Source organism: Argiope bruennichi, chromosome 2 (assembly GCF_947563725.1).
Source record: "Argiope bruennichi chromosome 2, qqArgBrue1.1, whole genome shotgun sequence".
Classification (NCBI taxonomy): domain Eukaryota; kingdom Metazoa; phylum Arthropoda; class Arachnida; order Araneae; family Araneidae; genus Argiope; species Argiope bruennichi.
In genome coordinates this window covers 75483764-75509210 of record NC_079152.1, presented here as the reverse complement: position 1 = coordinate 75509210, position 25447 = coordinate 75483764, and the positions used below count along the sequence as shown (strand labels likewise).

The 25447-nt window shown below is 25.5% G+C and overlaps 1 protein-coding gene across 2 annotated transcripts; it reads left to right on the top strand.

Moving 5' to 3' along the window:
- The first annotated feature begins 8970 nt into the window (after nt 1-8970).
- LOC129956055 (serine/threonine-protein kinase STK11-like) lies at nt 8971-24517 on the top strand. Of its 2 annotated transcripts, XR_008782686.1 has the most exons (9): nt 8971-9567; nt 11373-11546; nt 12624-12756; nt 13839-13975; nt 14420-14547; nt 18438-18495; nt 19741-19913; nt 22213-22399; nt 23194-24517. XR_008782686.1 is itself a non-coding variant. In XM_056068271.1 (8 exons), the coding sequence occupies exons 1-8, from the start codon at nt 9239-9241 to the stop codon at nt 22332-22334; spliced, it is 1254 nt and encodes a 417-aa protein (XP_055924246.1). In that variant the 5' UTR covers nt 8971-9238; the 3' UTR covers nt 22335-22403. The 2 variants fall into 2 exon arrangements, 1 of the variants encoding a protein (XP_055924246.1); XM_056068271.1 differs by lacking the exon at nt 23194-24517 and having other exon boundaries at nt 22213-22403.
- The last annotated feature ends 930 nt before the right edge of the window (nt 24518-25447 follow it).

Sequence of the window (25447 nt, the reverse complement as noted above, 5' to 3'; positions counted from 1 at the left end):
TGCTTCCATGCAAAGAGAAAATGCTTCCAAAGCAAGAAGCAAACACAAATAATTGATTTCTTCAAAAAGGTGTAGTTTTACAGTTATGCTTTTGTAATTACATAATACATTACAGTATTAAAACAGTACATATGTATTCATTTTTCTGTGTATCCTTGACGCCTCTCGTAAGTACAAAGCACTTTTCTGTTTTCATTAACAAAATGCATTTTAGGTTAGTTTTGAGTGATATACTAAGATATTAAGCGTTAGTTAAACATTTCCTGCTGTTTATTTTATGTTTTATTGTACATAAAACGATTTTTCAAAGTTGGAATGACTGTTTTCTCTTTTACTATACCCGTTTTTAGCTTTTTTCGGATTATCCGCGATTTTTGTTATCCGCGGAGGCCGAGCCACCTAATTCCGCGGATAATCGGGAGTGTACTGTATCTGTAAACTTCATATATTTCTAAAACCCTCGATTTTACCAGTTAAATTTCTTCCCCTTTTGCTTCCATCCCGATAATATTACACATGACATTTTTTTAGTTCTTGATCATGTTGGGCCCCTTTCGATTGTGAGGCCCCAGTGCATAGAATCCGCAGCACCCCCCGGATGGCCGACCTTGATTAGAACATCAAGAAAATGGGAGGAGGGGGAACGGACAATATCAGATTAGTTGGAATATTCACATGGTGGCATTCCAAAACGCAGTTCACAAGCATGTTTGATAAAAGCAGTTTTCGGAGAGAATCAAAATAACCGCTCCTTTTGTTTTTATTTCATGATTCTTTTATCCAATTAAACCATTTATGTTTTACTGAAGTTTTGCTGAGCTTTTTTAACTGATTAAAAAATTTTACAAGCATTATTAATGAACAGGTTTCTTAATTTAATGCCTATCTTTAAGCCTAATTTAATGAGTTAACATTTTTATTATATTCTAGAAACAAAAGCTTATGAGCACAAATTAACAAATATCAGCTTTCAGTGCATAAAATTTATTAAAAAAATGAATTACAAAAATCCTCGCTCATCCATTACGGTACCCAACTATAGGTCAGCCTGAGTTATCAGATATTTTGTGGAAGAATATTTCAATTAAATCATGAAAATTTTGGTTTCATTCTACTATAGTTGCTTATAATTTATCAACTGAAATCACACATAAACACATATTTAATACTAAACAAGCATTTATTCTGTAAAACAGAGAAATAATAAATAATGTGTGATATCTTTTTAATGATTCTTAGTTTATTTTCTTTCTTTACTAAATAACAAAGATCCCTAAAAAGGAAACAAAATAAGTTCTAAGTCAAACAAATGTAAATTACAATTACTATAATAGATTGTCTTTTTTTCCTAGTCGTATATGTAAACAATTCTAAAAGATAAAAGCAACGTTAAAAAACGAATAACACTGTATTTATTAACAGAAAAACTAAAACATCTATACAAGTATCATTTGTGTAAATATTTTTACATATTCATATCTAAGACACGTAGACGATAAATTAAAAATAAAGTTTATATTTCAAGAAAACATGGACCCTGGCATGTTTTAAATATTTCAACTCAAAAACAGACAAAAATGTACATATTCACAATTCATCATGGAAAAGTAATGTATATACATATGAAATAATTTTTATAATCATGAAAATAGATGCATAATCTATTTAACAATACAAAAATATTTTACACAGCATTTCTAAGTTAAGGCGCAAAATATGCCTGGCATTTCTCTTACATTTCTCCATTTTAAGTTCATTTTCATAAGAAGTATAAAAAATTTTAAGAAAACTACAACACAAAATTAATAACAATGATTCTTTTATAATGTCATATTTAACCTATATATATATATATATATATATATATTTAAACTGTCGTCACTTTCTCCTATGCTAGAAGATTAATAAATAAAGCAAAATATATCCGTTTAAGAATTTTAACGAAAAACGCATCATAAATGCTTTCATGCATTCACTTCGCTTAATTTTTTTCTAAATATCACCTACCCTATGAAAAGAAGCAAGTGAAGTCTGTGTATAACTTAAGATTAATAAATATTTTCTACAAATGCAAAATGTTTAAAATAAAAAAAAAACTGCAATTTTATTTTTTTTAACTGCAGCAATCTATTTTCATTCTCAATTATAAATAAATAAAATTTCAAAACTTGATGCGTTATTCATAATAGATTTTTCCTGAAAGTTAAAGTGACATTTTAAATTTATTTAAAATAATATTCTTTAATGAAAAGAAATAAAAATGGTTATAGAAATTAATTAATGCTTAGTTCTAACAGATCAACCAAAATAGCTTGTAAAAATACACTGGCTCATAACCTAATCTTGCAAACAAGAGAAATTGAAAAAAAAAAAAAAAAAAAATGCCTATAGAAAATTAAGTATTAGATTTGCACTGATTATGCATTTATACACAATACAGAAATTATTATTCAGAAGCAAAGTTATTTATATTCATAAGTAGTTCAGACAGATTTCTGAGAGCAAAACTTAAACCATAAAGAAAAACATTTGGCTTTAAAAGGAAAGAAAAGCATAGTAAAATAATATTAGGGTGTTCCAAAAGTTTCTTTCAGATCGCGCTATGATCCAATTTTAAAGAGACTTGTCTCTGGAGATGGGACTTGGATTTTATATGAAAATGTGCATAGAAAAGGTGTAAGGACAATAGGCCTTGAACTGTCGCAAAGTAGGGACTATACTCCCCCAAAAAGTTCTTTTGTTCATTTTTTGGGATTGGAAAGGCGTAATTTTCTACGAGCTCCTTCCTCATAGTGAAACAATAAATTCTGCAAAATACTTTCATCAACTGGATCAATTGAAAGCTGCCAATCCGACAAAACGACAAAAAAACGACATCCAGAATTAATGAATCGAAGAGGCGTTGTTTTTCATCATGACAACGCGAGTCCACATATTGCATTAGTCGTAAGAGAAAAGCTCTTATCGTTTGATTGGGATGTTTTACCGCATCCTGCATACTCTCCAGATCTCGCTCATATCTGATTATTACTTCTGTTTTTTTAAAAATTATCTTCGCGGTAAGCGCTTTAAATTCATCAGCAAAATAAAAGTGCACCTCGAGGATTATTTCTTGTCCAAAATACAGCAATTTTGGATAGAAGGCATAATGAGGCTTCCTGGGAGAGGGAAGAAGGTAATAGAGCAAAATGGTACTTATATAACAAAATAAATAATATCTTAAACAATAAATATTGTGTATTAATTTCATATCAGAAATGGAAAAGAAACTTATGGGACACCCTAATACAATCGAACTTTATTAACAGAAACAAAAAGGGTAGAATTTCTTTTTTCTTTTATATAATTTATTTTTTTGTTTTGTTTTGTTTTTTGAAGAAAGTAAGATTTTAATAATATAAAGTTTTATATTTTTCTTGATAAATATTATAAACCATTCACAATATCAAGAGCAGATTAAGTTGCAATATTGATCTGCTAAGACATTTGGCTAAAAGGGATCTTAAAATTAAAAAAAAAAAAAAAAAGAAAACACTATAAGTATATGCCGAAGGCTGATAACGTATAATGTCTTATCAAAATTGTTTTGAACGTTCCACCATCATTTAATTGCAAAGACTGAGAAACCCAACCGAATTTAGAATCACAGGCCCCTGGATCAATCTGTTCTTGCATAGAATAAGCATTTTTCTAAAATAATATCTACTGAAAATAAACAAACAAACAAAACTTAGCGATGAAAATAGAAATACAAAACAGAAAATGCATGCGTCTGTTTTCATGTCATAAGAACACTTTTGAAAAGGTGAAATGATGCGACATGAAATTCATACATACCATTATGGGTCTCATTTCTTAACTACCTGTGTTATTTTAAACTTTCAAAATTAATACATAATTTCATAATTAATAATTTTAAATATTTCATTAAATGACAAAAATTACTTTTAAAACACAATTTTTAGTAATGCTTTATACTGCGATAATTAAATTCCAATTTTAATGACCATCGTTGAAAGTTATAATTAAAATACTTCTTCTTACGGACATTAATTACAAAGCAAAATTATTGCTTCCGCTTTTATTTCGTAGCATGTATGCCATTTAATACATATGCAAAGAAATCCAAAGATATTTGTTTAAATACTAAACAAATGTTGTTTATTTTTTATAAATTTTTAATTCATTCTAATCTGTAATTAAGGTCGAACTAATGAACCCTGTTCCTTAAGAGAATTTTATTTTATTTACTTTTAGTTTCTAAACAACACGACGACTATTTTGGGACGGACTCATAATTTTGCATCATAGTATGACACCTGACCCGGCAACTCCTTCTCCAAATTTCCACTGCACACTAACGGGAAGAGATCTAATTCCAACAGATTTTGCACACACTAGACCCCATATGCATTAATAGGCGATTTTTCGGTTGAACAGTTTCAAACCAAAAGCTATTCACTAGCGAAGCCAAGACTCCACCAAGAGATGAGAAAAACTACGCAGCGTTTTTATAATCAGACACACCAATATCAAAAAGATGTGAATGATATTTCGAGTAATAAAAACCAAAACATAGCTCAAGAAACTTTTGTGACTGTCACAGAAATAATGAGACAGAAAAATGGAATCCTAAGTTGCTGCTCGACTTGCATTTTTTGCATATAATAATTAATAATAATTGATGCCTCTTTATAAAAACTTTCGTTCGAATCACATTTTAGAAAATAACTCTTATACTTTTTTTTGAAGAATAATCTTTAATAAATGACAATAAATATCCAATACAACAAAAGATGGCAGTAAGTAGTTCATTTTTTTTTTCTACTTAGATAGCAGAAATGATATTAAAACTTGTAAATAAGCTGATCAGAAAGAGAAAAAAAAATGAATCCAGGAAAATAAACTTAAAAAGGAATGAAAAAAAAAAAAAAAAAGAGGAGTCCAAGTTGAGGTTGGTGTGACTATTCATCTAATATCTTTAAATTTAATGAGAGGAAGGCTTACTTTTGATTTTCAAATAAATTAGTTGTGTGCACAGTTGGTTTTCATAGGTTGCTCACCAATTGGTCAGAACTGCATTTCATTTGCCTGTATTTCCTTTTTTTGTCTTTTGTTCATGTTTTCTATTTTTATTTATTTACTTATTTAATTTTTATTAATCATGAAACTCTCAGAGTGAAAAAATAAACAGAGCTTTGAACTTTCAAAAAGGAAAAGGAAAATTTAAAAAAAAAAATGCAGAACAAAAAAAAACAGCTATAAGAAATAATATCAAAGGAGCTGCGTCTTAGCAATCCTAATAGATGGGCTGCCACTGATCTAAGTGGGAAAAAAAGCGATGATGCCTAACAAGAAATAACAGAACTATTTAATACATGAATTGTATTATTGCTATTATTTAAATATTTTTAATTCAAAAATTAAAATTACTTTGAAACAGCAATTTTGTTGAATTTTTTTTTTTTTTTTTTTTTTTTTTTCATACTTGTAACTAACATTAAGATGATAAATTATTGAACCATCTGAAAATCCAATTGATATTATAATTAACATGATTTTAAAAACTTAGCTTTAAATTAATAGCTCATTTAAATAAACCTTTTGTTTTTTAATTATAGCTCTACAATCGTAATAATACTTTATCCATGGATTTATAAGGAAGCACACAAGTAAATATGAATTATCTACTTTTGAACTGAATTTTTAAAAAAATGGAAAAAGGTGATCCTGTTGTTCAAAGAAATAAACCCCACTTCTGCTCATGGGTTTACACTTTCAAAACTTTTAAACACTGAATACACATATGACTTAGGAAGTAACACACGATATAAAGTAAATTAAGCTAAAAATATATTTTAAAAAGAAAGAATACACAATTCTTAATATCACAAAATATATTATAAAAAAGGAAATCTAACTTCTTACTTTTGACAAATCTAGAATTTTAAATCATACTTATTACAAAACCCATTAAACTTTTCTAGGAGAATTAGATGCTTTTCCGTAGCATTTTTTAAATACTATGCAATATTAAATATTTCAAAATAAATACATAATTTAAAAGGAATCTAAAAGCTCCATCTAAAATGCTGTTAAAAAAATTTTGCATTTGTAAAAAAAAAAAAAAAAAAAAAAAAAGGACAGAAATGAGAAAATTACAAAATTTTTTCAACTAATTTTAAATACATAAACTTTCTTTGGATACATGAATTACTATTTTTAACTTTAGGTTTGTTCTTTATGCCCCAATATCCATTATTAAAGGCTTAAGTAGAATAAATTTAGAAATTAATATTTAGTGCAAATGCAAAACAATTAAAAGCCATTAGATTTTCAAAGCAATCTCAATTGCAAAATTTTTTTGCAATTTTAGAATCTACTAAAAGCATTTTAAACATAAAATCACAAATATCCTATAATAAAAAAAAGTTTTTAAAAAAATTAAAAAAAATTGTTTTAGTAAATGATGTAATTTAAAAAATTTCTGATTGTTATTAAAAAAATATTTTTAAAATCTAATTCTTTAAAGAACAACGATTCTGGAGCATACGCCGGAGAACACGCCTATATTCCTTCCTTCTAATTCTTAAAAAAAACAAAAATTATTAAAAAGGAATTTTATTCAAAAAATTGTAAAAATCTTTCTCGTGTTTTAGAAACAATGATTTAGATATTTATGATGCTTCTGAAAATCCTATCTATTGATTAGAGAAAAGCATATTATTTAAAATTATCACTATCACATTAAATGCTTTGTTACAAATATATGTCAGAAATTATCTTATAGATCTATAAGATAAAAAGTTAATATATTCAATTCTGTTGTATATAATCTTTTTTCAGTTCCATCTGTACTTAACAATTAACTACTTTAATTTCTTAAAAAAAATATTTATAAACAATACTTTTAGCATAATACAATATTTAAATATTAAAGACAAGTATACATCTTGTACATAGTTTGCTTTTGTATTTTGATAGCATACTGATACTCATTTGCTTCATCAGTTGTACAAAACTGTTATGGATTATTCTAGGTTTCAATAACTAAGAATGCCTTTTAATCCTGAGTCAGAAAAGACTGAGTATCAGCAAACTCATTCTAAGTAGCCAACTTCTGATTTATTCAAGCAGAAAAACTTTCTTTCATGTACATTTAAAAATACTACAGGTTCTCAATTGATTATGAATGTTATACTATTAGGAATATTAATATCAATCAATTCTAAAATAAGAAATTTAAAAAAAAAATCAGTTTTCTAAAAATTAGCCGTCATCAAAAAACAATGAAAAAAATTTACACACTTGAATAAAACATATTACAAATTATCAATGTTATCTTCCATAAATTGACTAGAATTAAAAATTTATCATGGAAAGAAAACATTCAAATAATATAAATAAATAAATTATAGATGCAATTTAAAATACCATTAAATAATGTCTATCAGATTTGTATAAATAATTATTTTTAATAAATATTATTTTCTCTTTGATTAAAACATTAACATGAAGTATAAATAAGCAACAATTTCAAAATAAAGTAGATCCAAATTATTTCAAATTTTGGAAATCACTAATTTGATGAGACAGATAAAAAGTTCTGAAGCATAAGCAACTTTTCGTAGAAATTATGAAAAGGCAATTTTTACAATCTTTAGCTGTTCAGCACTGCATTAATCACTACATTCTTAGAAATAATTATAATATATCCTCAAATCATTCATAACATTTCACTTGGCTCATCATCTTCAGAAAGAGAAAAATTGCTATTAATATTGAAGCTTCTACCTATTCTTAGGTCAGCAAAAGACTGGTTTGGGATAGAAGCATGTCCATCCACAGAATTGGCTAATCCATCATGAGGATGATTGTTATCACTTGCAAGCTTCTTGTCAAGTTTTTGGCTATGAGATCGCGTAGATCTACTTCTAGGCTTTAAAGAACTGTGTTTAGAAGCTTTATATGGCATTTTTTTCATAGCATTTAAAAGCTTTTCAACAGTTGGTGTGTAAGATGCAACTTCTTCAGCAATGCTGCATCTATGATTAAGAAGTTCTATTTGTTGATCCTTTTCACGCAGTAAATGTTCCAGTTTTTTTATTCTATCTCGTAGCTGATCAATTACGGTTGCTAGATCATGAATTTCAGCATCTTTCAAATCAGTAATGTCCCTTATAGTAGTTTGCAACAACTCGTCTTTTTTCTTTAACGTTTCCGACTGCTCTTTTGTAGTAGCTTCCAGTTCCATAACTCTTTCATGAAGCAACTGTAAATGGTCATTAGCTTCCTTTATGCTGGTACGATTTGGACTAGGATTGACTGTACGGTTTGAAAACATAGTAACTTTGTGATGGGTGTTGTCTTTCGTCTGCTAATAACTACGAAAACATATAATACGGCAGAAAAGCCGTGAGACACTTACTCAAATAAATATCGACATGTTGCGTACCATAATAAAAACTTTTTGTTTAACTCTTTAAAATAAATCGGCATTCATAGCGTGTATAACGAGGTTTTAAACATAGTAATAATGTTTGTTTTTTTCATTTCCTCTTTACACATTGCTAAAAGAGGAACTACCGGGTGTTGCCAATTAGAAATAGATAAAAATATAGAATAATTTTTTAAATATTATTTTTAATAACAAAATATAGACTTTAATCTAAAAAAATTCTAAATATATTTATAAATATTACATTTTTTTAAGATTTATGTACATTATATACGTATTTTCGCTGTTTATAAAATACTGAAAAAATTAGATTCCACTATTTTATAATTTTAAATATTCTGTTTTGATTTCTAAAAATTTTTCATAAAATTTAACCTTAGAATTTATATTTTTTTAGGAATTTTATTTCATATTTTTATCCGGCTTTTAAGTGATATTTCCTTTTGTCTGCTTTGAAGCATTCAGCGTAATCCATTAGTGTTCGTTTGTCAATAACGAATGTTGAATTCTTGATTCGCCATCTACTGACAGATTTATGAACTAATACTGAAACCAATTAAGAACTAAATACCGTTCAATGTTTTTCAGATACTCGTACAATCGAATGAAACTGTAAGTTAGCAGAAAGCAGAAGTCTCTCGTCAGATGAGATTTGGGATATGGCGGGAGTAACTGCCACAAAAATGAATTTGTTTGTTTGTTATAATATTTTAAGTTTAATATACCTGTCTGTAATGCCTTAAACTGTGATACTTTAAACTGATATTATTAATTTTTTTAATGCCGATGGAAAGAGAAGAGGCAGCTGGAGGTACATCGTTTTTTCAATTGGGTGATGATACACGGCCTCTTGATAACTGGCTAACAGAACCTGAAGATGATGGTCCACTTGTCTTTCATCGTGTTAATTCTAAAGAAATTATTTATCAAACACGTAAAAAAAAAGCAAAAATCATCGGCAAATATGTTATGGGTGATATTTTAGGTGAAGGCTCTTATGGAAAAGTAAAAGAAATGTTGGACTCCGAAACTTTGTGTAGAAGAGCTGTTAAAATATTGAAAAAGAAAAAACTAAGAAAAATTCCAAATGGGGAGCAAAATGTACAGATGTGAGTATTTTCGATTGCATTGACAGTTTTTATTAATGCATGATCTTAGCAACATTTGTATTGAAATTATTGCTTCTATTCAGTATGATTTTAAAGTTTTTTTTTTTTGTTTGTTTGTGTTTTGATGTTACTAACATTGAAAACATAGTTTAAGATTATATGCCGGCAATTTAAATTAATAAATTCGAAGTATGTAGTGTTATTAAGAGGTATCATTCATGTATCCATATAAAAGAAATTAGTATGAGAGAATATTTACATATACTTAAAATATGTTAAAGTTTCCCTTCTACATTTGAGATTTTGATGGTTAAAAACTTCTGACTTGAATAGTTTCAAATCCGATTCTCTTGTTTTTACCATGTATTTCAGCCTTTGTCAGAAATATACAATGATGGGCAGTTTATATTATTCTAATTAGTATAAGTTACCAAATTAATTCTTTGATATTAATATTGCTAGAATCTACCTCTTGCTGAATTTTATTGTGTGCAGATAAGAAAAATGTATTGGAAGATTGAAAGTTTTTGTGTTGTAAATAATTAAATTCAAGTAAAAACCATATTACCATGATATTACATTACTTTGTTTTACTTTCTTTTAACAAAAATTCTATGGGTTCTTGTTGAATTTGTGTAAATAATGTAGTGAAGAAAGAATAAAATGGGACAAAAAAATTCTTTAAGCTACATGATATCTATCTAATGCACTTCCAGTTATAAATAATTACAAATTTTATTTTTTGCAGTGTTAAAGCTCTTGCTATTTATGCTATCATTTAAAATAGTAGAATTATTTACATATCATGAAATGTCTGAATTGTTCCTTTAGAAATATCTGATATTGGAAGAGAATTAAATCTAGATTTATTAATCATCATGGGTTCAATATCTGTTCAACTGGTCTTTTTTGAAGCATAGATTTAAAATTATTTTTTGAAAGTTTTACTTATAATTAGCATTAAATTGAAACAATGATCAAGTAAGTTGAAAGAAATAAAAAATTTGGCAGAAAATAGACTTTGAATAAAAAATGTATATAGAATCTTCTAATATAAAAATTATTTTACCATTTAAAATACTTTCTTGTATTTTCAACATGTTTTAGATTAACTAAAAAAGTTTTACAATATAAGTTATACATAGTAAACTATATGATTTGGGGATAGTTATTTCATGGTAAATTGTTAAAAAGAATTTAAAAAAATTTATTAATGAAAAATAAAACCTATATATACCATTATATAGATGTTTCTTTTACTTGATCTGAGACTCTTTTTGTTACTCTTTGCTTGTATTAGAATATTTTGAATATTTCAAAGGAGTTTGAGTTAATTTTCTCAAATTAATTTAGCTGTAGTCTATTTATCTTTGCAATATCAAATTATATCCAACCAATTAAAACCATTTTTTTGATAAATTTATTTATTTTTACAAAATTATTAGCCATTAAATTATGGCTTTCTTGTGAATATTTTAATTACTACTCGTTTTGTAGATTAAGAAAATTTTGTGTGTGATAAAAAAATGTGTATTAAAATTATTATTATTATTTTTTTATTATTATTCAGGATCACAATTTTCATAAATTTTTTATGAAGAGATTTTATTTTTCCTCATAATATTCTCATATTTATGCTTTTACTTTTGTTTATTTAGTTAACTAAATTTTATTGCAAAAATTTTGCAAATAATGTAATTAATATTATACAGAAACATTCTATTTGTACATATGTTTTATATGCATACATATACAAATAAGATATAATTCATGTCTTAAATTAATATTTTGTTTTTCTTATATAGGGAAATTTTACTTTTAAAAAGACTCAACCATAGAAATGTCATTAAATTAGTGGATGTTTTGTATAATGAAGAAAAACAGAAAATGTATATGGTTATGGAATATTGTGTTTCTGTACTACAGCAGATGCTTGAAAATCTGCCAGAAAAGAAATTTCCTATTGGTCAAGCTCATGGGTATGTTATTAGCTTCTGTTAAAGTAATTTTTAAACTTAATGTGTTGTAGGACATCAGACACTTTCTTGTTTTACTGTTCATGCATTTTTTGTTTTAGTAGTGTATTTATTTATTTTTGCTATTTTCTAAAGAATGTGGAATATTCTTAAGTATATTTATAATTTTTTAAAAAAAACACCCTAAAATGTGAAAATGAAATATTTATATAAAATTTGATCTGTCAATAAGTTTTAATAAGTATATGTTTCAAGTGGATCTGGTTTTGTAAAGAAAAATATTTATATCATCTAAAAAAACAATCATAAGCTTGGTACTCTTGTTTTATTTATTCTTGCGAGATGAACTAGATACCATTCCTTCTAGAATAATGGGTGGAAAACCGTCTTAATAAATTGATTTTTTAGATTGAATCTGATGTACAGGTTATTTAACAAAATTGTTTGCTACTATCTATTTACTCAGCTAATACAGAGTTTCTAAGATTTTTTTTTTTTATCTTTTTTTTTTTTTTTTTTTTTTTTTTTTTTTTGCAATTAATGTTGGAAATTTGTTTACTAGAAATAGTATTCTTGTCCTTTTATGTATGCTATTTCAAACTGGAAGTTAGTCATAAACCTTGAAAGGCTCTCAAAATAAACATTGACATTAATTCTATTTTAGATATTATGCTTTTAGTGTACATAAGATGTGTTGAATATGTTTTAAAAATTGTGAGAAACTCTTTGATTGGCCTGTTGTGGGAAAAGGGAAAAAAAAATCTTAAAACTTGATCATCTTTATTTATATTATGTTTTACCATTATGTAAATGCTGCATGTTTTAAAAAATATTCTAATGATAAATTATTCTTATATGTATAGGAAAGTCAATTGTTTCTTAATATAGGGAAGTTGCCAGGTTGTTTATTTTATATGGTTATATTATTTTATTTTTGAATAGTATTGTCATCAAATTATTTTTAATAGAATATCAATTTTGTTTTACTTTAAAATAATTTTGCTTCAATCAAATATAGAAACTATCTGTACATTAATATTTGAAACACAATTTAATTAAAATATATTCTTTATTGTAAAGGTACTTCTGTCAGTTGTTGGATGGATTAGAATATTTACATAGTCAAGGAATTATACATAAAGATATTAAACCTGGAAATCTGTTGTTAACTACTTGCAAGACACTCAAAATATCAGATCTTGGAGTTGCTGAGGTAAAAATGACTGTTTTTTCATATATATATATATATATATATATATATATATATATATATATATATATATATATAATATAATATAATAATTTTTTCACTTTTTTATATTTTATATATTTGTTATTATAAATATACAAATATTAACAAATTTATTTTATGTATTTGTAATTTTATTATTCAGATAATGAAAAAGCATGTTTATAATCAAATTTTCTTGCTGCATTTGTTTTTAATCTGAATAAAAGTAACATTGCACCAAGCTACATTTTAATTGAATAAATTAAGCTATTAGTGAGTATATTTTTTTAAATGAAGCTTCACCAATTTGTTAGATAATAGTATCTGAAGAATATACACTTTGTGTCTTGATTTTTTATTGTTATAAGCTGAGAAAAGGATTGCATGCCATATGAACTGAATTTAACAACTTTTATAATTTATTACTGTTATACTTAATTTATATATTTTTACATTTTGTGTCATTTATTAAACTGAAGATTGTCATTAATAAAATTGAAATAAATGGAAAGAGTTATAAGTTATATAAGCTTGTAAGATTGCAATGTTTAATTGAATAAATTCTAAAGTATTATAAAATCTTTATAATATAGGGGGGGGATATGGAACTTTTAATTCTTGTTAAATAATTGTAAATAAACTTGCATGTAATGAAAATTACTTATACACTAAGGTAAGGCATTTTTTTAAGGTAGTAGATATGATACTGTTTGTATATATTTATATGGTTCTTTTCAATAAACTATGCTTTATAAAATATAAACAATGAAAAATTATTAAAAATTTAAAAAAGTAAAATTAAATTTGAAACAGAAATGAAAATTGCAAAATGTATTTCTACTAAATTATGAAAGTTTTAATGAATTTTTTTTTCATGTTATGATTAGTATCTTATAATATTAAGACAATTACTTAAAAGTTTAATTCATTAAATTTAATAATGTATGCAACATAGTTCTGGACTCTTTAAATTTAATTGCATGTTGAATAAATTATAAAGGCTTTACAGTATTTCTATCTTATTAAATGTATTTTATTAAATCATAATTTTTTTAATATTCTAGGCACTGGATCGATTTGCTAAAGATGATATTTGTTATACCAGTCAAGGCTCTCCAGCTTTCCAACCACCTGAAATTGCTATAGGTTTAGAAAGCTTCTCTGGTTTTAAAGTGGATGTTTGGTCTTCTGGTGTTACATTGTAAGCTCCATTTTATTATTATTAATTTGCTTAAATCTTTTGATTAAAATTATCATATTTTTCAAAGAATTTAACAATTATCATTATTAGTTTGATTAGCTCTTTTGATTAAAATTGTCATACTTTTAAAAGGATTTAACAATTATTCATCACTTAGTCAAAGATTTGGTGATTATATATTTGATTTTTTTTTATTAAACCAAATTACTGGTGTATTTTTTTATGTTTATATTTTCTTAAAACATATATATATATATGAAGAATGATTTCTGTATTTTAATAGTTTACATTCTATGTGCAAGGATTTATGAAGTTTAAAATTTACTTCTGTATCACAATTAAAATTTAAATAAATTTGATTTGTTGTGTAAAAACTGGAAAATTAAATTCTTATCTAAATATTTTTGTCTCATTTTGGATTTATAAAACTTTCTTTTATTTTAGGTATAATTTTACTACTGGAAAATATCCTTTTGAAGGAGATAATATTTATAAGTTATTTGAAAATATTGGTAGAGGAGAGTTTGAAGTTCCTAATGACTTAGATCCACTTCTACAAGATTTATTATTAGGTATTCTTCTTATACTTTTATGTATTTCTTATTTATTTTAAATGCCAAATGATGTAAATTTATTTTTTATAATAATTTCTTTTGATAATTAGAAAGTAAGATATAATAGTGCATCTGATCAATGTTTTTACTATTTATTTTGGCAGATTTATTGTATTTTTTGCTTTAAATAGGAATTTAACTAATATTTAATTATTTTTTTAAAAATATTGATTTCTTAAATTGAAATGAGGATTATAAAGCTGAAGGATATTTATAATATGTACTTTTAATAATTTGAATTTATTTACATTCTAAAAATAATTATTTTCTAATCACCTGAACTTCAGATTCACTAACTTTTATTTTCCCATTGTGATGTTTTAACATCTGCCTGGCGAAAATGTTATATCAGTAGATTCCTTTTTGAAACTACCAAAATACTTTTTAAGGTCATTTTCCATGCTAAAAACTTGGTTGAAATTGGATTTTTAAAAAGGCATTTAGATAAACGGATTTTCCTTTTCTTTAAATAACTGCACCACATTAAGAAAGTTTTTAACATTTTGCACACAATCTACAGTTTTTATCATGGCATATAAAACAAATTTTATCTTTTGTATATAAAACAAAAGCTTTGTAAGAGTTAAATTTTAATTTGCTCTGATGGAAACAGAAAAGTGATTGAATATGGGAATCAGCATTTCCATATATGAACAAATATTTTAATGTTGTATATATTTTATTATTTTTCTTCCATTAAAGTTTATTGTTTTCTTATTAAATATTTTATTTTATCCAATTTTTATATAATGCATTTTGTTTAAATACGATTCTTGTGAATAAATATATATGTATATTTTTACATGTAAGAATTTTTTGTTTATTTTATCGTTCAGTAATATTATCATCCAGCTTAAAACAATTCATATTCAATACAATAATAGTTTTATTATTTTTGTTTTGTTTTATAAAAAATACTTGTTATTTTATCTATACAAAAAAATTCAGTTTGTAAATTTGATATTTTCCATAAAATTCATTTATTAATTTATGCTTTAAAAAAAATTACCACTTTTTTCAAAGATTTAAAAAAAAAAAACATTCACTCATGAAAGCTTTTTTTTTTTTTTTTTTTTTTTTTTTCTCATGTACCTCAAGGTGTAATTACCATATAACTGAACTGCCTATCAATAACATGCTTTATTGAATGAAAACTACACATCTTAAAGAAGTGCCACATTAGCTCTTTTCTGCAAACATTCTGTTTCAAATATATAAAAAAAGTTAGAAAGTGCTGTCTCTTATTGTTTCTCTATGTGTTTGTATTTTAGTTATCTGCTATGAAAACTGTTAAGTCAAACCTCATTAACTTGCTTAAGACAAATTATTGTTACTACAAACTAAATTTATAAGCCCTGATGAAAAAAATTGAAAATAAATACTAAAATAGTTGTTTAAAATGAATTCAGTTAATGCAAATATCTGGCTAAGATGAATGAATTTTTGTTACAGGATCGATGAAATATTAAAATTTGATGTTGTCTTGTACATTACTAACTGAGTCAAAAAAAGATAACAGAAGATTTTTCATTAATATAGCAGCAGTCTAAAGGAAAAAAATGTTCATTTTGCAGGCTTTCATCAGCATCAACTAGATAGCAATATGAATGACTGAATCTTTTTTGATCTAACCCGGAAAGTGTGGGCACATTCTTAAAGAATAATTTACGGCCATTTTTGTTAAAATGCAAGTCGTTTACAATGCTGACAAAACTCAAACATTTTTGGAAGGCCCTTCCAGATTGTACCCTGCAAATTCATGGACAAAAATGTTCCATTCATAAATGTAGTGAAGAAATATTGAGTGTGTTAGTTGCCTGCAGTTTGGGTGGGTCAGTTAAGTTAATTTGCAAATTTAAAAAAAAAAAAAAAAAAAAAAAAAAACTGTTCTAAAAATGTAAAGACTCTTCCACTTCAATACAATGCTAGCAAAAATGCCTAAATTATAGAAATAATTTTTTTATAGAATGGTTGAAAAAAATGATTAAAAAAAACTGAATCAGAAAAATTCCTATGATTCTAGACAATTGTATTCCCATAATGATGTGCCAAATTTAAAGGTGATTAAATTGATCTTATTATCTCCAAACACAACATTTAAACTGTATTCTTGTGATCAAGGTATCATTTGTTGCATTAAATAGCATTATTAGAAGGAGGTGATTAAAAGGGCAATACCTTCATCTAACAATTTTAAGGAACGTAAGAAAGCAATAACTCCAAAGATTAAAAACTGATTCAAATTTTCTGATTTCATAACTTGAAAAACTACTGGTGTTGAAGTTATTTAGGTGAAATGAATGAATTAGTCCTGGAATTTGAAGAAACTCAAACAAGAGAAACAGTTCCCTAAAATGTAATAGCTGATGATTATGTGGATATTGATGATAATACCTACACATCAGAAAATGTTTTTACTGATTCAATAAGGAATAACTGAAGTGATAAGGAAGAAGAAAGTGATTCAGAAGATGATTATGAAAGCAATGATATAAGAATATAAACTTTGTTGAAAGCAACAATTGTTTTAGATACTGTTCATTATTTTTTAACAGGGAATGAAAATCCATCTACATACTTGAATTTTTTTGATGATCTGCTGTTGAATTATATAAAATGTCATAAAAAATATGAAGCAAGCATCTATAATGAATGTTTTAAAATTGAAATAAATTTTCATTAAAAAATTTGTGATGCTGCATTGTATGTTCTATCCCCTCCCCCATTTTCTCAATTTTTCCATTTCTTCCATATTAAAATGAAAATAAACAAATCTTGATGGTCACTTTAATTCATCTTAATGAGGTTTAACAGTATCTTCAAGACTGCTGCTAAAATAGAAATTTCTTCCCATCTACAAGGAAGAAATATTGTGGTTTGCATTTTATATTTCATATATATGTAGTAATATTCATTTATCCATATTACAAAAAAAAAAAAAAAAAAAAAACATTTTCTACTTTCTTGATTTTTTTTCTTCTTTGCTTTAATTTTTGAGATGTGCAGTTTTTTTCCTCTCTCGGTGCTTCAGATTCTACATTCGCCTAAAATAAACGCTGTTTCAATTTTAAAAACTTCCTTTTGTAGCTTTATAAATTTTGAATACGTTCCCATAGCCTTCCCCTCCTCTCCCTGCTTTTTTGCCTTTGTATTTGGGCTACATCATCTCTAAAAAGAATTTTTTAAATTTTAAATGGAGCATTTTTTCTTAATAATCATGAAAGAATAAATTATATTATTTAAAGAACTCAGTATCTGTTTTCCTTCCCAGAAAAAAATGCATTTCATATATTTTTAAAAAAATTAATATTTTATTGCCAGTTCTTATTAAATAATTTCTATGCCATGTTGTACTAAATTATGTAATTCCACTTCAGAATCTCTTTTATTATTTTTATTATTAACAAACTTTACTGCTAATTTGCTATTTTGTTTGCATGAGAAGTAATTCTCTTTTATAGTGCTTAAAGGAAGACTTCATTTTGATAGAAAATATAATATGTATAATAAGCTTTGTATGCATTAATATTTTTTTAGCTAAAATAGCTGATTTTGTATTAACTGACTTGCAGACTTTTTGCAAGTCAGTCTTGTGAGCTTTTTGCATTTATATAGTTTGATCTTTGTTTATAGTTAAATCTCCATTACTACATTATCGAAACTGGGACAAATAAATTGTGTTGCATACTTTGACATGAATTAAGGGTAAATTAATGGCTAAATTTAACTTATTAAATCGTTTGTATATGTTTGTGTAATTATTTAATATATATTAATTATTTAACTGCAGATTAATTATGGAACATTTTTATGTAGCAAATATTTATTCATATGTTTTTATTTTGAAGGTATGCTTCGAAAAGACCCCACAGAAAGGTTTACATTAAAGCTCATAAGAGAACATGAGTAAGTGAAGCATTAATTTTTTATATTAATTTGCAAGTGTCTAGAAGGGAAATAAAAAAATGAATTATTTTAATAATTATTTCAGTTTTGTTCATCTGAGAGCTTGCTTTGAAGCTTTATTCATACTTCAAAGGCAAAGCTCCCCCCCCCCCCTCCTTCCACCAAGTATTTGCAGAAAATCAGTAGCCAGACAAGTTAAGAAATATATGCAGTTTTTTATTTAAAAACTTGGCAGGCTTAGTATAAAACCTGCAGCCCAAATCGAAGAATATTCTGAGACCCTTTTTTTAATAAACCAGCCGATTTAATTTTACAATACAATGCATTTTTAACATATTAATACTTTATTTTAGGCTTTATTTTTATTATTATTATTTTGAAAATGTATTTATTATAACTCCAGATTGCCAGGCATCTGTATTTGTGCACAATCTTAAGCAGAATTCCAGTATTTATAAATATTTTAATAACAAAGTAAATGTAATAATACAATAAGAATAGGACCAATTATATTTGATAAAGTGTTAATATTATTGCAGTATTTTATAATTCATAAAATTTATATATTTTTTACAACCATTTATTTGATAATTAGAAAAAAGTTATTTTGTTGATCTGCTGTGGCCCCCTCTCAGCCTAGGAACCCTATCCACCTAGTTGTAAATCCATCAGTGTTTACATTTCTCATATAAGTTATAATTTGGAAGAAAAATTGTTTGAAAATATTCTTCTGACTTTCATTATTGAGGTTAAACTGTTTGTCAGTTTAGAGCAAATTTTCCTTACTATTGTCACTCATATCCCTTATTTTGTCCTCAAAAATGTTCTACAGTCTGGTTTATGAATTATAAAATTGCTTCTTAACTCCAAATGTCAATATAAATAAGTTTTTTTTTAAATTTGTTTGCTTACTTATATTGAAATTTTAGATCTTAAAGAATCTTGATAATTTGCATTTGTATTGCTCTCTTGTGATCAGAAATTTGTTTTTTGAGGATGTATCATAGATTAATATATATATATATATATATATATATATATATATATATATATATATATATATATATATATATATATATATATATATATATATATATATATATATATATATATATATATATATATATTCCTTTCAAATCAAAATTGTAGGAATAATTAATTATATTTACATTTTCCTATATAAATAAAATTTTCCTATCTATTCTGTTTCAATTTTTAGTTTGATTATAAATTTTCTGCTTTCAGTTGGGTCAAAAAGAAATATCCAGAAACTGAATATTCTTATGTGTTACCTTGTTCTAATGAAGATGAATACTGTAGCATGACTGTTTTACCTTATCTCCAAGATTTACATTATTCCATTGGGGATGATGAAGATAGTGATTCTCAAGAGTTTATTACAGAACATGATCTTCAAGGTAATCTTCAGGCACAATAAACTTATTATTGAAATCAAACTCTTAAATAAATACAGCTTTTGTATCAGATTGTTCAAAAATCAGATAATGAAGGGGAAAAATATTTTTAGTCATAAAATATATTTTTTATAGATAACAGGACTTATTTTTAATATAGTTTTTTCCATTTGTATTGTTTGACCAAGTTTAATATTGTTGTCATACTATGGAGTAGAAATCCCGAAATTATTTCATTAACTGAAATTTCCATATTATTTATTTAGGAAAAGTAAATAAATGATAATGATTGATTTATGTGATACATGCTGTGAAAAAAGTTTCCTATCTGTCTTAGTTTAATTATTCTGGATTTGGTAAATATTTGAAAAAATTAACTTTCACATAACTTTTGATAACTATTTTAATTGTGTTATATATTGCTTTTCCCTAAGAGACAATAATTCAAGCTTAAGATTTTTGATGAACACTTTTTACCTTGTACAAAAAAAAAAAAAATTCATTATATGTTTCAAGTTTGATTGATTTTAAATTGACTTTTTCATACAAAAAAATTTTATAAATGTCAAATTTGATGCCTGAAAATAAACCGTATTTTGAACTTTTTAGTTCAAAAACGATATTTAAAGCTGAACTTTTATGAGCATTAAATCTTGTTGCGTCACATTCTTCCATTTATGCATCCAATGATATATTGGAAATACTTTCACATATGCTCACTGTTAGTGAACTAGCTAAGAAATGTACTTTAAGCCATACAAAAATATCGTACTTTATTTGTTATAGATAGTTTAGATCTCATCAGAAATCTTTAGACAATAAAAAATTTGTGATATGCTTTGATGAAATTTTGAACTGCATTTCATAAAAATACCAAATCGATCTTATTGTAAATATTGATGTGAATCAACTGTTTCCACAGGATATTGGAATTCAATATTTTTAAGTCATACCACTCTTCAGGCATTGTTTGAGAATTTTAAAATAGTTATATCAAGTTTTTTACATGCAGTTACTTTTAAAAATTAATATAAATGGACCAAATGTAAATTTTAAATTTTAAAAAAATCTCAAAGAAAAACTTCCATACAAAAGTAGATTTGGGTAGTTGTGGGCAACACATAATCCTTTGATCATTTCAGTATTAATATAAATCTACTGAATGGAAAGTAGATGTTATTCTAAAAATAATGTATAGAATAAATAACCCACTAAATAATGATAGATCCGCTTTAAACATAGCTTCTGAATTTTCTTTGAAATTTTATTCTTTTCACTGGGTAGAAAGTATCAGTCAAAAGTGCTCTTAAAGTTTTTGACAGCATAAAGGAGGACATAGATTTCAATAAAAAGAAGAAAAAAAAACTTTTTCTGCTTCTACCACGAGTGTTAATATTATAAATACTTGTCAAGATAAATTGTCAGAATTCTGACTAAAATTAGCTTCTCTTATATTGCTAATATTCTTCAGCCATATCTTTAAAAAATTCAGACATCTGAACCAATGTGCCTTTCTTATATGAAAAACTTTCTCAAAAGAAGCATAGTCAAAAAGGTAAAAACATTCACTTATTTTTCATTGAACTGAGAATGATCCTAAAACTCTAAGGCTGAAAAAAAGAATGATATTGGAATAATAACTACAAGTGATTGCTAGTGGAGTTACTAAAATTGGGGGGGGGGGTTCTATTTAGCAGAGTATTTTATATTTGTGAAAAATACGATAAAAATATTTGAACAGCTATCCAAAAATTTTACTGATTTAAAAATTGTATCTTAAATAAATCCTTATTTATTGAAGAACCTTACTTTTTCCATTCATTAAAACTATGGAGTACTGTTATTCCATTATTATTAGCACGTGGGTGGTGTTCACACATTTCTTCTTATATTATAAATATGTATAGGGAAAACAACTCTGATTTTGATTGTTATAATTTTTGAATTTACCAGATTTAATTGCAGATGTGATACATTACAGCTGATTTCAATATTTATTGAATCAAATTTTACCATTCTTGAAATCAATGCTTTTTCTTTTATATAATTATACTACAATAGTTTTTATATCTTGGCCTTTTATGTATACATTTGTTCATTTTAGGTTCAATTAATAATTTATTTTATTTCTCTTTGTTTACGCTTGGCACAATTCATTACATATGAAGTTCTGCTTTTTTTTTATTTGTAGCCTGTAATTGTTTATGAAGAATATTTTGAATATAATGAAAATTTAAATACTGTTAACATTATTTTGCTTTAAAAAACGCAATTTTATTTCATTATATATATATTTTTTTAGCTATGCGAAGACAAGATGTTCTACCTCATAGAAATTCTCAAAATGGTAGTAGGACTCGTAGACATTTTAAATCGCTAGGGTCCTTGGCCTCAAATCGTTTAACTTTCTGCAAACAGTCCTGACACACAGTGAATGAAATATTTCAAGTTGTGGGTCTTGGACCTTATTCCTTGTGTACAAATTGCTGGTAAGATTTTCTTTTCCTGTGCAGTGTATCCACAGAAAAATTTAATTATGTATAGCATATTGTAAACAAATTGATTTTATCTTTTTTAAATAAAAGAATATGATCTAATATTATTGTTTTATTGTTTTTAAGGCAAAAAAAAAAATTTTTATATGTAACAGATCCCCTCAATTTATAGCTGACAACAGTCAGAAACTGTCAAATATCTTTAAAAGCATTTGGAGTTAAGGCTTCCTACTGTATGAACCACTACAAGTGCGTGTGTGCATCTTTAATCATTTATTTTGCTTACAATTTGCTTTTTTCTATCTATTCTGATTTCACCATATAAGTTCAACTGAAGTTTAAAGTTTTGCCATGCTGCTTTATTATTACATCATTGATGTAAGTATAAGTAGAAATACTTTATTAAAAATTTAATTCTTTTCATATTCTGCCATAAAAAATTATTTATCTATTAAACTTTCTGAGTGGTTCATTTATAGAATACATTCTGAATTTGAAATAAAAATTTATAATTTATTTTTTTTATAGAAATATATATACTACTGAAACTTTAAATACTCTGTTTACTTATATGTATGTAAATATAAATGTTTTAAAGCTGGAAGATTGTTAAGTTTTCTTTAAAAATATATTATAATTGTAGAATGAATAGAAGTATATCTAATTAACAAACTTTATATACTTATTGCTTTATAAAATTATGTACACTAAGTGTAATTATCAAAGTAGAGTAGTTATATTTTACAAATGTTGAATAATTTTTTTTTCATTCTCCCTTTCCTTTTCAGTATTGTCCTGAAAAAAAGGCACTTCACATATAACAAGAAATTTATAATCCAAGAACTTATTAGAAAGAAGTTATCCTCAATTATGTCTAAATGGGCATGGTTGTATCTAAATACCATTATTTTTTTGACATACCGAGCATTTCCTGTAACCACACGCATTTTTGAAAATAGCTGATACTGCTCTTATTAATCTACCTAGTTTCCTACTGTGTTAAATCTTATTATTTAAAAAAAATTTAGCACATTTTATTTAAATTGTTTTTTAGATTTTTGGCTAATCATATCATACATCAAGAAAAGTTAGAAAAACTGATAAAAATGAATACTTATGTCTCTCATCTAGTGATATTGTTCTGGGAGAATTGTATTCATGCCAATATTAAACATTGGATTGATTTTCATTTGTTATAAAGCTTTTCTTTTGAAATTTCAGATAGTTTTAAATCACTATCAGTTATTTCATTAATGCATTGTGGAGTACTCATTTCAAAGTTTTAAAGACTTTTAAAAAAATTAATTAAAAAAAACAGTGTATGCATTTTTAAAATTATACATAAATATGAAATTTTATGATAGAGCAGTAATATAAACTGCATTCTATATGGTTATATTTATTGGAAGGGGAAAAAAATATTAAGGCATTAAAAAGAAATTTTTATTTTGTAATTTTGATACATACAAGAGAAAAATATAATTATGTGAATATATACATGTATGTGTGTGTGAATTTGTGAGTTTTTATTTTAAATGTGTTTTTATGTTATCTTATTGTATTCTTTTTCCATGACTAAAATTCTTTATTGTATATAAGAAGGAAGAAAGTTTATTAATGATTGACATTGTTCATCCATCCAAATATGTCTTTATATGTTACATTATCTTATTTTTATGACATACAGCAGAGTGCAATAATGCTGTTATTAGCGCACAATATGATTATGTTTTGTTATAATGTTTTAATCATTTAATATTAGAAGTGTGTAATCATGTTGAAACTTTCCCTATTTTACGTGACGGCTAAGAACTTTGATAAATTTAAGGCTTACCTAAACTATAGCATCATAAGTGCCTTAAAATTATCAAAATACTTTTGTGCTCTGTGTTTCATTGTCACAAAAGAATACTGTTTGTTCACAGCATTACTGGGCTTGTTGTTAATAAAATGTTATATCTTATTGAGAAGTTTTATTTTTCGTTTAAAATAAAGCAGACTCGCTTTAAAGTATAAAGCAATTGCTAATGCATAGTAATGTTTGATTTAAAGATTTTTTTTTTTTTACAATTCAAAAAAAATTTAGGATTATCAAATATATTTTTGGCACATAATATATTAAATATCTGTTAGTTATGAAATTAGTATTTTAAGTTTTTAAACAAAAATACTTTTAGAGATACAAGTTTTCTTTCATTTTAAAAAAGTTACTTACTACAAGTTAGTTTTCTAACAAATTGCTCAGTTTTCTTACTTGTACATTGTGCATTTTAAAAATTAATTAAAAAAAAAACTCCCCCCCATTGTTCAGAGTTAATTTTTGATCTCCGAGAGCTGATGCTTGTGAATACCAAATTTTTGCTTCTACATTTAACCACTCTTCCTACAACTTACTGATGATTTTCTAAGGTAATTTTAAATTTAAAAAGGGGAGGAACAGACTTAGCTATGCTTTACTCCAAAGTCAAAAACTTTTCAGGTGTTATATATATATAGATTTTTTTTTTCTGGGTACCTTGAGTATATCTATTAATTTATTGAAAGAATCAGCAATTTTTTTCTTGGACTTCTGCTACCCTATGAGTTACAAAATTGAGTTTTGTTTTTTAAGTTTCATGTTTCATAATTCAATGCAAATCTGTATTGAATTATAACTCATATTTTATTAAAAAGTAATTAATTCATCAGCCTAATGTCAAATAAGATTATTCACAATATGTTTTTGAAATAATGTACTATGTGTAGTTGAAACATGATAGAATGTTTTGAAGTTAAAAAACTGATTTTATTTTTGTTATTGTGGTAGAATCTAGTTATTATTTTTCGTTGCAGGAAACTTTTCATTTTCAGCTTTACAGTCCATTTATAGTAAGACAACATTTTCCGAAGATAATGTTGTCTTACTTTTAGCAAATACGTTTTTCAAGATTTAACTGAAATTTTTATTTCATTACAGTAAAAATCAAGATATTGAAATCTATAAGGTATCGTTATACTATATAGATTATTTTATTTCAATAATAAAAACTTATATATAAAATG

What these genes read in the sequence shown, in the direction of transcription:
- LOC129956055 (XM_056068271.1), top strand. Translation starts at nt 9,239, where the DNA reads ATGCCGATGGAAAGAGAAGAGGCAGCTGGAGGTACATCGTTTTTTCAA. An exon ending in CCTATTGGTCAAGCTCATGG is followed by an intron (nt 11,547 to 12,623) that starts GTATGTTATTAG and finishes TTTATTGTAAAG; the next exon opens with GTACTTCTGTCAGTTGTTGG. An exon ending in CAGATCTTGGAGTTGCTGAG is followed by an intron (nt 12,757 to 13,838) that starts GTAAAAATGACT and finishes TTAATATTCTAG; the next exon opens with GCACTGGATCGATTTGCTAA.